General features: G+C 38.2%; 1 protein-coding gene across 1 annotated transcript in view; it reads right to left on the bottom strand.

Moving 5' to 3' along the window:
- abtb2b (ankyrin repeat and BTB domain containing 2b) overlaps positions 1-16265 on the bottom strand; it is a 49542-nt gene extending 33277 nt beyond the window's left edge. Inside the window, exon 1 of the mRNA XM_088935040.1 lies at positions 14902-16265. Coding sequence (XP_088791166.1) covers positions 14902-15769 — 868 coding nt within the window. The 5' untranslated portion in view covers positions 15770-16265. The remainder of the gene's footprint in view (positions 1-14901) is intronic.
- Between the last annotated feature and the right edge of the window lie 405 nt (positions 16266-16670).

Here is a 16670-nt window from a genome sequence, read left to right as displayed (position 1 = left end):
TGTCATATTTCCTAATGTTTCATAATTGTAACTAAAAAAAAAAGTTTTCTTTGTGCAATAATTAGGTTTTGTTCCAAGACAGTGAAGACCAGATTTTGGAATAAAGTGAATACCAAAGTGAATACCAAAATGCCCTCAGATTCTCTCAAATCATATTGTGAAAAAATCTTCCCTTTTAGCCAGTATTACAAATGTTTGTCTCAATAGCAAAATAACATAAAATAGGAAAAATAAGATTCCTTTTTCTCTCAAGCCTTAACTCCAAGTTCCAAATGCAGTGGGTAGACAATAGCAGCTATTACCAATCCCACTCTGTACCAAAACTATTAAATGGTTGTCTGGTTGACTTCCTTTGTTGGCTCCACAGTTCTCTGCAATACTGGGAATAAGTTCCCAAGCAATCCTGTAAGCTCACACTAGCTCTGCCATTTAAATCACAAAAGAATAAAGATGCAACACATAGCAGTGGTTAATCAAAATAACAACTCCCATGTTTCTATACAAGAGTCACCAAATACAGTGGTGTCGTGCTGACTAGGTTAGATTTTTGATTTATACAGTACCACAACATTTATTTTTCAGAGTGAAGAGAATTATGTATTCTAACTTTTATAAAGCAACTGATCTTTCAAAAAGGATCAGTGTTATTTAGAGACGAATCAGAAATGGTTTAATTTTGATTCTATATTCTCGGTTCTAAACACATGATACATTACTATACAGAATAGAGATGCATGTTTTCTGTGACTATAAATGGTCTAATAATGGAAAGGAAACATAATTTTCTCTACTTAGGCTTTACAAGTCATGTGAAGGGAAACAGTCTTAGAAAGTATTGTGCAATGCTTTCTTATGTCTCTAAGAACTAGGTGGAGAGAACAGAAGTAATCTAAACAAGCAATATGATAAAAAAGCAAGTGAATTGTACAGATGGTATCTTTTCTGCATTCAATGACCAATTTATCTCACTTTCTGTGGCTCAACTTTTTAAGGGCAAAGAGCCAAGAGGCTGCTTTTGGAATAAATCAGATATGTTCAAACTGCAAAGACAGACAGTGATAGAGACACAGGCACATGCACACAAACACACAGGAACCACTTGTTCTTATCACCAAAGGCTCTCTTTTACAGTCAACCAACACCAGCCCCCCACCCCCTCCGTTCCCAATTAAAACAGAAGGCAATTAATGTTCTGTACAGGGCTAAAAACACACCATCCGGAAGGACTGGAAGATCAGAGTCAAATATATTTACTTCCTGCCCTTGTCCCCATGTGTGTGCCAGCGCAGGAATCCATCTCACAGAGGGGTCTTTCAGCCTGACAGTGATACCAACACACAGGCTCTGTGTGGAGAGAAACAGTGCTGCTAACACACATAGCATCATGATAAGCAACCTCAATGCAATCTGACGTATCAGGCAGAAATCAAGTGGCACCCTTAAGTCATAATAAAAAGCTTATAGTAATACACAAGTCACAATATGCATTTTGACATGGCCAGTTGACCTAAAGGGTGTCTCGGACAGACATAAAACAAACTTTCCAAAAAAAAGGTTTAACATGCTGAGCTACATTACGTTATTGTTATCCAACAATTCATGATCATTTCAGAGCCTTCACCACAAGCAAAGGGAACAAAGCAGGACTACACCCTAAGAGGGATGCCAGTACATCGCTGTGCACAGAAGCACATAAGGACAGTTTACAGACAGCGGTTAACCCAGCAGTTACTGTAAGTGTTTGGAAGATAGAAGGAAACCATAGCACCTGGAAAAAAAACGCAAACGCAGAGAGAACATGTGAACAACCTGTTCCAAGACTGAACCCAGGGCCCAAGAGCCAAGACTGAGCCATTGTGCCATCACTAGAGCTAATGTAGCTCTTGCTCAGATGAGGTTTATGTGAAGTGAGTTATGGGTCAACAATTGCCTTCGAGTCTCCAGATGTACGTATTCCAAATCTTGAAATCTGACAAAGTCAACCCAATGGACCTCTTCAGAATCTACAGTGAAAAAGTCCAGGACACAAATGGAAACTACTGGTAAATGCAAAGTTGAAAACAGGTGGCTTTTTTTCACAAATGTTTGTGAAAGTCTGGATCTCAAGCTACATAGCCATGATGCTGAAGCTGATATCCTGCCTTTTATTCAAGGAATGGCTGGATAAGATCCTTGGATTAATTATCTACTGGCAACAAAATTATGTAGGTGGGCCAAGTGACTTGATAACTATCATTTCTAACATTAAGCTTTCTCTGGATCATTCTTGTATGCCTTATTTTAGCAAATAAAATTTTGCAAACCGATTTCTCCGTATCAAACAGGTTATTTTCACACGCCTGACACTTCCTTTCAAAACCAGCTCAGCTATTTCAGCAGCTTGTAAAGTTTAGAATACCTCATGAGACGTACAGTAACAATATGTTTTCAATTCAGGTTTTAGAAGTTTAAAGGCCTGTCCTCCCTATGTTACTGCGGCAGGTGTTCCATGTCTTGTTCTTTTGAACTGGGAATTCCAAGAGAAAGACACACAGCCCCTGACCGGGCATCAATCAGGCAGCTGCTTACAAACTGTCAGTGTCTAGCCATGCATTTGGCATACTAGAAAACTAAATTGCTACTGTATATTTCTTTTTCTTTGCCTCCCACATTTGTACATTTCTGAGAAGCCGCCTCCTGACTCTGGCATATCCAATACAAAGATTCCTTTGCTGCTCTCAGTACCATAAAATAATTGTTTCAATTTCAGCGCTCTGAAGCCAGAAGACGTCTACATGGCGCTGTAAAAGTTAGTGCTGCCATCTCCAGTCCTGTGGATCCTTTGCTTTATTCCAGACTGAGCTGGTTTGTAGAGGTGGTTTGAGCTGGTTTGAGTTTGCGTGGAGTTTTCATGTACCCTGCTACTTTCACATGGCTTTTCTCTAGTTGCTCTGGTTTTCTACTACCTTCCAAAAACATGCTGGCTAGGTTGAACAGAGTCTCTAAATAGTCCCCGTGTGTGTACCCAATAAGGAACCAGTTTCCTGCCCAGGGTGGAGTCACGACTTACACCCTGTGTTTCAAGGAGAGGCTCATCAATTGTCACAGGCTTTGGAAGGAATATATTAACTGGCTTTCTGATGATGGATGGATAAAAGAAGTATATTTTTAGTAATGCTAAATCTTAATGATGGTTTTATAGAATTACAACTTGCAAACTTTGATGCAAAGCTGGTCAGATGACAACAAACTACTCCTAAAATAAGACTGACACCGATGTCACCAAATACACTGGCATTCACAACACATTTGTTCCAAAAATGTCTTATTCTACTACAAATAGTCCTTGCTCTTTATTTAAGTTTGATAAAACATAACACCATTTCATCAAAGGTTTATAAATATGCCCCTGACGTCTTCCTGAGAAAGATTTCATACTCTCTAATCTTCAGTTTCAGTGTGAAAACTACAGCTACCCCAGAGCAAAATAACAAAGTGACTACAACATCTATGTTAGAGCAGACAGTTTGGGGAGAAGGGTAATTAATTTCCCATGATATATCTCACGAAGAGTGTCACTTGTTATAAAAATAAAGGCTCAAATTACAGAAAATCACAGAAGACCAGCTATATATAGCTATGTGTAGCAGGCTTTATTAGGAAAGACTCAACTCTGCTGGTAAAATGGTTGTTTATCATCTCAAGAACACATTCCAATTCTTTGTGGTTTAATAAGAGCAGATACTGTACATTTTTTACCACCGAAGCTGCTCCATTGTGATCGTAAATTTTAATCACTTTCACCTGTTTTTATTAAATAAATCCTATACTTGATGTTTACATTTTGGAAGTACATATTGATTGCTCTCCTCATTTTGTACGTTTTTTTCTTAATTTCACTTTTCACTTGATTGCAAACATGATGTTTAGTTATTTTGTTTCCTTTCCAGACTACATACTGTATTACTTCTCTGATTCAGTCCTTAAATTTACTATGCTTTTGAATCCAAGGAATTCAATAAAGAAATTACTCCTGCTGTACATCTGAATTTGATTTAGCAATATTGTTTTTGTAAATTACTGATTTTGTCTTGAAAGGTAATTAGGGTATCAATTAATGTAAATTAATTGTTACATAAAAAGAATAAAAAAGTAAGGGAAGTTCACATGTCACACTGATCATGTGTAATTCAAGGAAAGTTTACATCTTTGGCCAAGACTCAGATGTGGAAAGATCTTTTCCTTCTGCAGCACACTGAAGTTGCACTCACTACATGAAACCACATTCAACGACCATCTGGACACGATGACAGATGAGAACACCCTGGATACTTCTAAACTGAAACGAACTTGTATGATCTTTCCTTGCCCAGGGATTCTCAACCTGTGTTTGAAGTTGTTCCCACAATTCTGTCCTAAAACAGCATCTCCTTTATAATGCATTATTATTATTATTATTATTGCTGTATTTTTCTAAACACTCAATAACATTGACATTAAAAAACTAACTTCAAGAGGGAAATTATCTAATGGCATAGATAAACTTTGTTTTAATCGCTAAAAAAATGAGACTTTTTAAAACTAAGATTTCTACCAATTTATTTTTCTAAATGTTGTGAAAAAATACTAACAGCTACAAATTAAATTGGTATTCAATGGATTCCTGATTGAGTCAATACAGTAGGCATCTCCATGCCTGTTATATAAGTGTTCATGAAGTTTTGCGTCTGGCTGAAAGAATAGTATACCACAGTATTACAAATTTAAACCTCATACAGCTGAGGTTTGAACCTACATAGAGCTTAAACAGATAACTGAGCTCAGTATTGAATTGTCTCTCTTTGGATTTCACTGAACGCCATATGTATTATTTATACCACCACTTTAACTAGTTACACCAACTTTGAATCACCTGATTGGACATACAGTAGTGGGCAAAAATGACTTCTAACAACTTGTCTGCCTGAGGAAGACGCAACAACTTCAACTAAGGTCTTGAGGCAAGTCTTACACCTTACAGACATGAGTTCATCTGTAGCTTGCAGGGCTAGTTAGGGTAGAATACATTGTGACAAAAATACACAAGTAACATTCCTTAATTTTACACAGTTAGCAAACATTTAAAAGTGCAGCAGCTGAAGTCATGTGCACTGCTGTATACTCCAAATTACTATACACACAGTAACAGCAGCATCAGAGTTAATATTGTGAATGATATTCAAACCAAACATCCACCCAGAACTTTGTTTGTTCCAGAAACCGTATCTGAATTCCCTTTTAAATGACAGCCTTCAAAAACAAACTGCTCCAGCACTACATTTTTTCTCACGCTGGGTTATAAATACATGCACACCAGTTTATTCTGTAGAGAATTTGGAAGCCTTTATAAGTTGTGACAGGGCAGCATGTTTGCAAACCACCAACAATTATGTAAGGTTAACTTGCCAAAGACATGAATACTAGCCTGTCACAGACTATGCTTGTTCTCACAATTTCAAATAGAATGAAACAGGTCGCTTGGAACTGAAGAATAATTTTTTTCTGTTTATGAACCAAAAAGCCCTAAAGTCTGGAAAACAAAATAAACCCAAACCTGGTGAAGAAAATAAGGCCTGCTATTTTCCATAGTCATCTCCAGTCTTCCAAGTGCTCCTCTCTCCTCCTTGCCATATCACATTATCTAATTTTCAAATTAGTGTAGCTATCCAATCATCTAGCACCATACATCCACGCCTGTTGTATAATAGACTTCTGCATGACTGACTTTCATTAGACCCAGCATGATTCACACGGCTACACTATCAGATAAGGATGTGATAAGGGTGCTCCACTTTGTTTTTGATGTTTTCTTGCAGTTTTATGTCAGTACTGTTCAACTACATACTGTATGTTTGCTTCAATACAGACAGAACGTTTATTGTTTCAAATGTCCTCTTTAGGGAACTGCTAATGTATTGATATTGTGAGAGAAAGTTTTAACTTCTCATCTAATATCATTAGAAACACAGCATGAAATATTTCCTTCGAAAAGGCTGGGCAGCATTAAGTCTGAAGTGAAATGCTGAGTTGGTTACCATTGTGGTCCCTGTGGAAATCAACTCTCTATGCTATGTTTAGGACCAATTTAGCATAGTCTAGCAGGTAAGATTTAGTCTAAACATGGTTACAGAATATACTGTTTGACTACTTCAGTGATGGAAATGTAGTCACTAATTGAAGATCCAAAAGATTCAAACAAGATGTCATCAGTTCTGACTCAAAAGAAACTGATGACAAATAATAGAAGTCAGATCCCACTCAGTTCAATACCCACTCACTCAAACACTAACAGTGTGGGTCGTACTGGAATGAACGTTAGAAATGAACATGGCACATCAGCAATATTACTGATCAGAGGTTAATCTTGATGTAAAATGTCACCTAACTCATCCCACATGTTCTTGATTTCCAGGGTTGTCATCCATGTTAAAGCAACAAAAGACAAAATCAGAGACTTGTGGAGAGCTCTTACCTTTAGATTCACTCTGTGCACAGTTTCTACAACAATCAAACAGTTCAGATGTGGTCCTGACTAAAAGTGTTTTCTTAAAAAAATAAACATGATTAGGGAATGTTGCAACTCTAATAGCACTTTTTGGGGCAATGCTCAATGTGATATAAATGTTTTGAATTACATTTGCAACATTTTAACAAGCAGTATTACCTTAATTAATTAATTCCAAAATAACAAAAATGAAACATTTTTCTAATTTCATATATTTTTTAACCCAGCTACCAGAAGTACTCTCTAGATGAAAAAAGTCAAATTCCCATAACAGCTCAATTAACCCTTAACCCGAGTATTTGTCTAAAGGAATATCTCGGTTCCTGTCACTCATTATTAAAACAAATTACATTATCCTGGCTAAAGGGCATTTATGTTCACCTCTACTTGTTACAAAATGTACTCATTTCGGTCCTTTGATAGACAGAAGGATAGAGATAAATGGTGTTTGCTTTACATAGAATATTTCAAGTAAAACTATTAGTCAAAATGTAAAACAGCAAAACATTCACCAGATGAAGAAGTTACTATGTGATACTGCAGGCTGATTTGCTGCTTCTGTAAAAAAAATTGGTTGGCAAAATTCATCTTAAATTCCCCTCATGTCCTGAAGTAATAGAAAAACAATCAGCTCTTAGACATGTGAAAGGAAGCTATTTCTTCCAAGGATATAATATTTAAATTGTATCATCCAATTTGATTTAGGATTTGAAGTCAGGCAAAACTTGTTTAGGTGAGCTTACAATCTAATTCTGATGTTAAAGAATAAAAGTAAGAATACAGTTACTCTTTAGCAGATAATAAGTATGAAGAGACTCCGAAACAGAGTCACTAATTAATGCACCTAAAAAAATGCACCAGCGCAATAGTGGACTCTCATCCTCCATTACAGTCTATGAACAAAGTATCATGGGAGTTCTGTCCCATTTGAAACATGACTAAGTCAATTTCGCTAGAAATTGTGTGGAATGTATGTTTGAGTTGTGTGACCTACAACTGTGCTGTAATATTTTTTTTATGGAAAGTCCACCAAAAATGGAAGCTAGAATAAAGTGGCCCAAGAGTAACTGACCTTATCTTGTAGGTCCTCATACATTAAAAACACAGCACAAGCAGTTAAACTCAAACCCTCCAATATGAAGTCTGTAGCATGGACCATTTTTACAAGGCGCAGTATCATCTCGGTCTTGACAGAAAAGACTGGGAGATTTAATCAGAATTCACAGTATGGGGTAATTAGTGAGAAACCCTGAACACATCTGTTTCCTTTTAAACTTATGACTCTACTTTCAAGAAAAAAAAAAACGTCAGTGATGCTCTTGCGAATCATTACAAATTGTCCTCCACATACATGTACATATGTTTGCTCTTCCTGTGATGGACTGGTGTCCCGTCCTGGGTGCAGTCCTGCCCTGTGTGCTGTTGCCTGCTGGGTTAAGTTCCAGCTCATTATGACTTTTTTTTTTCAGGATAAAGTGGTGTACCTAAAGGAGATGGATGGAAAGTCATGCATGACATAGATAATTTTTTCAGGAGCACTTAATAAGTGAATGAATTATAAACAGAAATTAAACAGTATAGCTAAAATATAGCACTATAAAAATCCATATGAAAGTTCATGAGAACTGAACTCTTTTACCACTATATGGGTTATGGAGGTAAAGGCTATGGCGACACTGAGAGGAACAATTACACAAAAGGTATTTCTTGTTTTGTAGTACAGCTGTACTTTCTACTTCAAGTTATTCACCTTCATATTACATGCTATTCAGTATATTAAGAAGAGAGAAATATTAATATTCAAAAAAAGGATCTTTACTTGTGAGTTTAATATTTAAAAGCTATACAGTATATTTCTGTAAATGAACAGGTCATAACAGTTTTTATTTAATAAGAAAATAAAAAAAAATCTTTTTAAAAATCTATTCAAGTAAGGCCAATTACTTTTACTATCTTCTTTTTTATTTCCACCCTCTTTCTGCAAAACAGATAGCCTTTTCTCTTTATTAGAGATTTGACAAACTTTAAACCATTTGTGTCATTATTGGCCATCTTCCCATCCTGCCCCTGATTTCCTGTCTAGGTCTGGTTTCCATGGATATGGCAGGATCTGCAGTGTATGGAGCCTTGTGCAGCTGGTAAGGCCTAGGCCCATTGCCCAGATCCTGGTACCACATGTAGACGGTCTTTTTCACCAGTTATAGCTGCCTTGGTCATCCATGCCCTTTAAATTAATTTATACATCATCAATTGCTTCTTTGTAAAACAGATTTTTACGCCACGTGGCAAAAAAGGCACTGGCACAGGCGAACACAGGTGTTTCAGAGGGATCTCAAAACTCACTGCAAGTCTAGCGACTTAAAAGTGACTCTGCAGATCTCATCAGTAGAACACAGACCTATGTTAGGTTTTCATTCTGAAAAATTCAGAATGAAACAGTCAAGCAAGCTTCATTTCTCACATTTTAAATAGAACTTGTTGCTTAATCATTCTGCCCCATAGCAGACTTTCTTGTTGTTCAAAAAACTGTTCCAGATATGAAAAAAGAAATACTTCATAGTGTGCAAACTATGCAATTACTGTAGGTAATTTTATTTTAGCAGCTTTGGAAAATGAGTGTCTGCAGTCACATGTTCAGCAGTTAATTCTCTGACAATGCTGAATTTATTCATTACAGCTTGTACGTTTACAGTTGCACCATTAAATGCCAACATGGTTAATATGTGAAGGACAGATATTCTGGAGAACTAAAACATAAAATAATAATAACATCAAACTGAGCTTCACATTCTTGGTTAGATTAGATGGTTCCTGCCCAAAATAAAAAACACATAATGATGACTCATGCTATTATCTGGCAAAAGGAAGTGTGGAAATATGAAAACACCGAGTTATTTCGGGGAGGAAATGTACTCCATTGGGAGTTACAGTCCAAGATAGCATCACTTTGTCTTTAAGAGTCCAAGCTGATGGACTGAAACGAACAGCCATTTATTTCCCTGCTTAAAAACCATTATGCTTTAATCTCTTTTAGACTTTGCCCCATAAGGAATTATACTGTTACAGCATAGAGATCAAATCAAAGGGAAATGGATTACCCCAATTTATACTACAGACTTTTAAGGCTAGTTTTATTTAACATTACTAAAAAAACCAACCAATATTAACATAGTATAGAACTGCCACACTGTACACTACAGTACTTCAGACTCACAGCTAAAAACGACTCAACAATCAAAAGATTGTGCTTGTTCTTTCAATCTACTTTTCAGAGTGGAATTAACATCTTCTTGTTCCTGGGTGGCCAATGCATACTGACACATCTCCCCACTCAAATCTCTTCACAATACAATACTTGTCAATTTTAACACCAGACTCCTCAAATACACAGTTTTCGTCGCAAGTTTCTCTTACTAACTGAACTACAAAGTCCCATCATCCCCCACACTGCAGGTGAGCTCTTTAGCAACATAGCTATTTAAGTACAGAGTATCCCAAGCAAACACTTTCCGTTGTGCACTGCTGTTGGTATAAAGGGGTTCACACTAACACGCAAAACATGGGAATTTGCTCACTACAGTAAAGGTCCAGTGCTACTTTAAATGACTTATCTTTAACAAGAGTTAGCAACTTGTAAAACCTGAAAAGGCACAATCTGTTACACGATGGGAGCCTTATATCTGTGTATTTCATATTAATTAGCATAATCCCAAGGAGTGATCAGCAACCAAACCTGCACAATGGGCTGAATAACTGTACAGTCTAGTTCTGTATCTTGGCTTCCTAAACCCACAACTGCAAGTCTTTGTTCTCGCAGAGATTACTGTTCTCAGTACTTTGCATTCAAATTTAAAAATTCCAGCCTTTTACAATCTTTTTGTTAAAAGCTGAAAATTTTGCAGGTGTCCATGTATGTTTTCAAGGCCTTAACAGCAGGTAAGAGTGTTCTTCCAAAGAGTGACAATTATGATTGAGATTTTTCTTTCCGAATTTAAAATATTTGTAAAGACGGCCGTCAAAAAATGAAGGAGAGCTAAAAAAAAGAAAGAAAGAAAAAAAACTTGTTATTGGAGCCATAGATGTAATTTTTGCCTTAAAGATTTCCAGATGTTAGGCTGTTCCGCACATGAGAGTGGAGCTTTTGTGCAGCACAGAAATGCTTCCAATGCTGAGAATAAAACCCTGCCTTATTTTCAAATACATGCAGACAAGAGCTTCAGAATTTCCAGAGAAAAAGACAAGAGAAATAGTCCAGAATATACAAAAATTAAAAATAATTGAAACCAAAATGAATCAATGATTTTTGTTCCACAAACTTTAGGCTTGCTTTTAAAATCCAAGAACTATATCATTATGACTAAACATAGGGGAAATATCAGAAAGTGTTTGAAGTCAGAGGTGGGAAGATTTTATTTTGTTATATACTATCCCAAAATGAAACTCTGCCTGTCAGATGTTGTGAATTTGTTCACAGATATTTTTGGGATTCGCACATTTGATGTAGTGCAAACATATTTTTCACATGAAAAATGGATGCTGGGGAAAGGGCTCATGCCTTATATGACATACTGTATCATGAAATCCGTGAAATGCACATTTCAAAGGCGAAGTGTCGGCCCAGTTTATTCACTGGAGCATCTGTGGTGATATGATAGTCTCTGTTGTGGAGTGCACATCTTGCAGTCATCAATGCTAATGTTTTCAATACAAGATACCGACTTTATGACTTGCATTATCTCTCCCTGTGTGATGTTATGTACACCAAGACAACTTAAAACGTAGATGAAGAGACTGCTTCTCTTCACTCACTGTGGATCAGGGCATAGAGAGACTGTTTTAGACATACTGTACAGTACTTCACCTACTGTTCCTTAAATTATTGTGTGGTACTGTACATTTTTGCACCTGCACAATAAACCATTTTGTCATTCAATGCAGTTTCTTTCAGGGTGTAGTATAAGTCCATGAACCTAAGGACATCTAAACATTTTTTTAATTTGTATGTCTGTAAAAGCTTCTTCAAATGCATTAAGTTCCTATGATTGTCGATCACCGACGACAAACTCTAGTCATGCTGTACAAGTAGTGGCATTCAATCAATAAACTGTGCTACAAAACAAGATAATCGCTAGAAATAACATACCCATAGCACTGCACACCTCTGGACCTGAAGGAAGTCACTACACAGGAATACACACATCAATAATTTGTATAAATTATCACTTACATTCAATGAAAAATTTGCATTCTTAGCAATAATTTGGATGACGAAGTTAGATAAAGTTTTTTGTTTATATGCTTTTGTCCTTTATCGTAATTTAACAATACTGATACACAGAAGAAACAATCATTTTGGATTCCTGTTTATGTCAGAATATACAGTATGTTCTAATGTTCTGAACTGAAGCTGTATATCAGGAAACCTTTGCTTGGCAAATCCACTTAATATTTGGGTAGGCAAATGTTATAACATGATTTATTGAGATGATCTGTGTGAATTAAACTCGAGATCTGTGGAACATGATAGAATAACGCCAAGAGAAAAGAGGAAAAATACATTTAGGTTAATATCCTCCTAAGCTAGTGTAGATTTTTTAAGGAGGAGGGCTGTTTGCTGTGCTAACAGTTTTAATCAGATTAGAGTTCCCTTTGCATAATGTAAATTAATTCTTACATTGAGTATTAATTAATATTGCAGCATTTCACACACTGCAGCTGATGAGTAATGAATTAAAAAGTGCATGATGCCTGCTAACCACTGTAGTCCTGGATTCTTTGCTTAACTGCTCTGCCTGCTGTGAAGAGCCAAAAAAGAAACTATTCAAGTGTGACTTTTCTTTAAAGTCAAAATGCTATGCGAAAAATAATATTTTATGATGATTAAAGAAAGTACTCTATATCACAATATGCTATCCGTTTTTTTTAATGATCCCCTCCTATTGTTTTTTTTAATAACATTACCAATATTCAGGTTTATCTACCGGTATTTGTCTTGTCCTTCTGAGAATACTTATTTGCTATGTAGTTACAGTCAGATGCCAAACTGGGGAACATAATTCAAGCAGTTCTTTCTTTATTTACAAGAATCCACTTGTATTTTGTGTGCAGTTCTTTTATATCTGATAAAAGTGATTTTTAAAGCTTGGGACATAAAGATATACCAACAGTTACTGTAAAACCCAGCTATAAATTTTAGACATTAGAAGAGATGATGTTAGACATCTGCTAATAACTGTGGGCACCTTGACAAGGGTGTTGTGCCATTTAATCTATAAGATACTGTAACTCGGTTCTGACGTGTGTGTCTACGTTCCTTATCCCACGTGCTCGGCTGGGTTAAGATTCAGTGCCACTGTTGGCCAGTGTATGACTTTGAACTCTGAGACATGGATGTTGCACACAGACCACGGGGGTGCTTCTGCCTGTGCAGTAAGATGATGCAGCTTTGTAGCAGTTGATACTGTCATACTGTATATTCCTGTCCAGCTTGCTTTTTTTTTTGGTTCCTCAACTTACCATGTAGCACTGAACGCTGGGTTCAGCTAGGTACCTATTATCAATGAGATCAATGAGAATGCAATGCTCCTTCAATCATTACCACCTACCCTGTAGGGGGCTGTGTCACATGATAAACGACTCCGACAGGTGGGCATGTTGAAAGATTGTGTACACAGGAGTTCATTCTACCCAGGTTATGCAGAAGTAATAGCAGTAAAATAACTTGAGAAACAATTGATAATTTGAAATACAGTGGATAGCAGACAGATAATGATTGTCAATAACCAAGTAAAGAAAAACTGCTATGCAGTAGATTACCATCAAGAACATGCAAACTCACAAAATTAGCAATTTTAGGCCCCACAACATGTGTCCACTAGAAGATATACTGTATATTGATGTCTTACACATATCTCAGTAACTACTTTGTGGTTCCTTCTGTCTGCAAGTACAAAATAACCAAATGAGATCTAGTACTGCAATTGCAGAAAATAGCACCATTTACCAATATGTGCCCGTAATCCACGTTGAGCCACCAACTAGATACAGTATGTGACATAAAACCATGATGTTCCCATTTCTTCCACAATGCTCTGTTCACGAGGAATGACAAACACCCAAGATGAAAGCGTCATGGAGTAAATTGTGACTTTAACCTGCTTGGCTGAGGGCTGGCCTCCCGGCCAGAGGACAAGGAGACCAGGACCCCCCTGCGGGGTGACCAAGGGGCAGCTGCAGAGGTGGAGATGGGATGGAGGTGGGATGCAAAAGACGTGCAAGAGAGAGAGATGGGGCTCTCGTAGGTATTTATAGGGTTTGGGAGAGGAATGGATTGTCAGGAGCGATTGCTAATTACTGACAGCTGAGTCTGATTGAGCTTGGTTGTTGTCATCCCTCCTGAACTGTTATAAACTCCATTTGGTTAGATGGTCAAGTTGTGACTTTGCAGAAGCAGTGCCTCTGGGTTTGCACGAATGGATGACCACACCTGACTTGATCAAGGGCTCTTCCTGTCAATTGGTAGAAAGGCTGAACTGTGGTAATGGTGAACAAAAGGGCTCTGAATGCCCTGTCAGCATCACATCATCACAGTCCCGACAACAACATTCCCAGTGTGCATTCCCCTTGAAGTGGGACTGAAACTGGTAATCCTCCATAACTTTCAGCCATGCAAATGTCACGTCTGCATGTGCACATTTCTTAACACTGTCACAATTCTTTATTATTTCATACTTATGGGGTATTGAGAAGTGTGAACTGAGATCTCAGATATATATTTTCTACTGGCACAGGATGAATATTAGTATTAGAGTAAAAGATTATTTGGTGAGTCTTATCATAATCATAACCAGAGAAGAAAAAAACATCAAATAAGCTATTTAAAGGGTTTCAGAACAGTTTGCTACTTTTGACTACAGTTTTGGGATTAGTACAAAGCTCTAAACGCTATTAAATTAACATTTCCAGGTTTACATATCGGTGCACACATTAAGACGTACTGTAAATCAGTACAACGCCGGGCAAAAGTAGATTTCACTAATTTAAATTTAATATTTCGTTGATCAAAACCCCGTATTCTGATGAAAAAAGAAGGAAATAAAAAGAACTAAGTTATTATTATAGTTATTTTATTTCTGTAAATTTGAATAGTTTAATAAATAATTATATTTTCTGGTATTCGACCTACATGTCTGTGAATCAAACTAATGAAAACAACTGGGCTTATTTTGAAAACTATCTTTGTTAAATGTATTACTATGTTCATTTTTCTGCCACCTGTTCACACAAAACAAAACTTCCAAACCAATGTTTGTGAATACAAAAAAATCATCAAGCCTCATCCATAACAGGACAAAAAAAAAGTGAAAGATTGATCCTACCGTTTGCGTTCTTTCCACAGATGAGATGCTCGTAGGGCTGCAGGAGTCCCCAGAGCTCGGCATCATTGTTGACAACCGCCTCCAAAGCTTCGGCCGTGACTCCTGTGCCAAGTGAAACTCCGTCTGGACTCGGCTGTCTCTCCCCCATCAGCACACGCGTCCCCACCTCCTCCACCAGTCCCTCCATGCAAGCGGCCAGGCAGATCGCCGCGTACTCGTGGATGCGCACGGAGATGCGGGTGTCCACCATCCAGCGGAAGAAGCGGCCAACCGAGAAGGTTAGTCCGCATCGGGAGGACTTGCCTTTCCGCAGCCACTCGCCTGCGCTCATGCTGTACAGCGAGATCGCCTTGACGGTAGCCGAGACGCAGCTCTCCGCCAGCGCCCAGCTCAGCACCAGGCGGATGGCGCTCTGCACCTCAAAGCGGGTGCAGCGGCAATGCATGACACTGAGCCGCTGGGCTTCTCTGGAAATCCGAATCAAAGCCCTTCGTAGGAGAGTAGAGAGCCTCCGGACAGCCTCCTGGGAAAACGCTGCCCCCTTGCCAGGTGTTTTGCGCAAGATCTTGCCCACTTCGTCGTCGGTCCAGGGGAATTCCTCCAACTCCGGGAGCCGGGGACATTTGGAGAACATGTCCTCGGGGTCTTCCGGCAGTACAGTATTGACTGTGTCCCAGCTGTTATTTCGGCTGTTCATAGACCCTGAATAGTACCACCAGTTGCCCCGGTGCGGAGCGCTCATGAACGCCTGCGAATTGGATTTTGAAGACGAGAGGCTAAGAGACTTGCAAGAGTCTCCTGCTCCATAGCCCGAATCGAGAGTTAAGTCCTCCAGGGTCTTTACGGTGGAGCTGCACATCCCTGCCATGACTCTGGCTAGACTGAATTAAGTGTCTCGGCTGCTGCAGCTAATGACACTTCCAAAGAAGTGTTCAGCGGAGTCCGTAAATCGAAAAATGCGCAAAATAATTCTGGTATACGTTTTCCAAACAAATATCGTTCACTTACGTTTTGTATGTACAGTGCTACATTAATATTTCAGTTTCGGGTGTTTTATGAATTCACTAGGCGAATGCGCCGCTCCTCAACTGAGTACCTTCACTGTTTGCGCTTCAGTCGTCTCCGTTTTCCAACTTTCCCTGCATGTGCTGTTAATTCACAGGTTTATAAATCCGAAGAAAGACAGGCGGTTACTTCTTCCAGGGAAGTGTGTTTTGATCCATGTGCGGGAATTCATCAAATCTACACACTCGTCCATACGATAAGCGAATTTTTCCATTTGCCCGATGGTTATTTTTTAGCAGGAAGATCAGCGTACGCACGGACTGGAGGGACCTTTAACTGCACCGTGATCTGCAGACTGCAGTTTGCACAGACCTGCGCACGGACCAATCAGCAGCTCACCCCGCTCTATCAGCCAATCACTCCAGCAGCCACAATAGGAAAAACTTCTTTTCTGGATCTACTCCTTAAACCAAGAACTTCTCGCGTTTCAGTAGCTTCAAAACGTTCATTTTAATAACAACACCATTGTAGGCACCTACTGAAATCAATGTAAAAAAGAATAGGGAAAACATAAAGAGTGTATAACGCTGAATATTAAATAAGCTGGCCAAATCACTTTCTTGCAAGAGCAGGAAGTCTAACAGAAGTGGAACGGCTGTCCAATGAGCTCAGGAATCCAAGAAATGTAGTAAAAGAGCAAAAATAAAAGGGGCGATAACGAAAAATAACAGTTTGTACGATTCAAACAGGACATAGGAAATAAT

This window comes from Atractosteus spatula, chromosome 16 (genome assembly GCF_055471065.1).
Source record: "Atractosteus spatula isolate fAtrSpa1 chromosome 16, fAtrSpa1.hap1, whole genome shotgun sequence".
Classification (NCBI taxonomy): domain Eukaryota; kingdom Metazoa; phylum Chordata; class Actinopteri; order Semionotiformes; family Lepisosteidae; genus Atractosteus; species Atractosteus spatula.
This window is presented reverse-complemented; position numbering and strand designations above follow the sequence as displayed.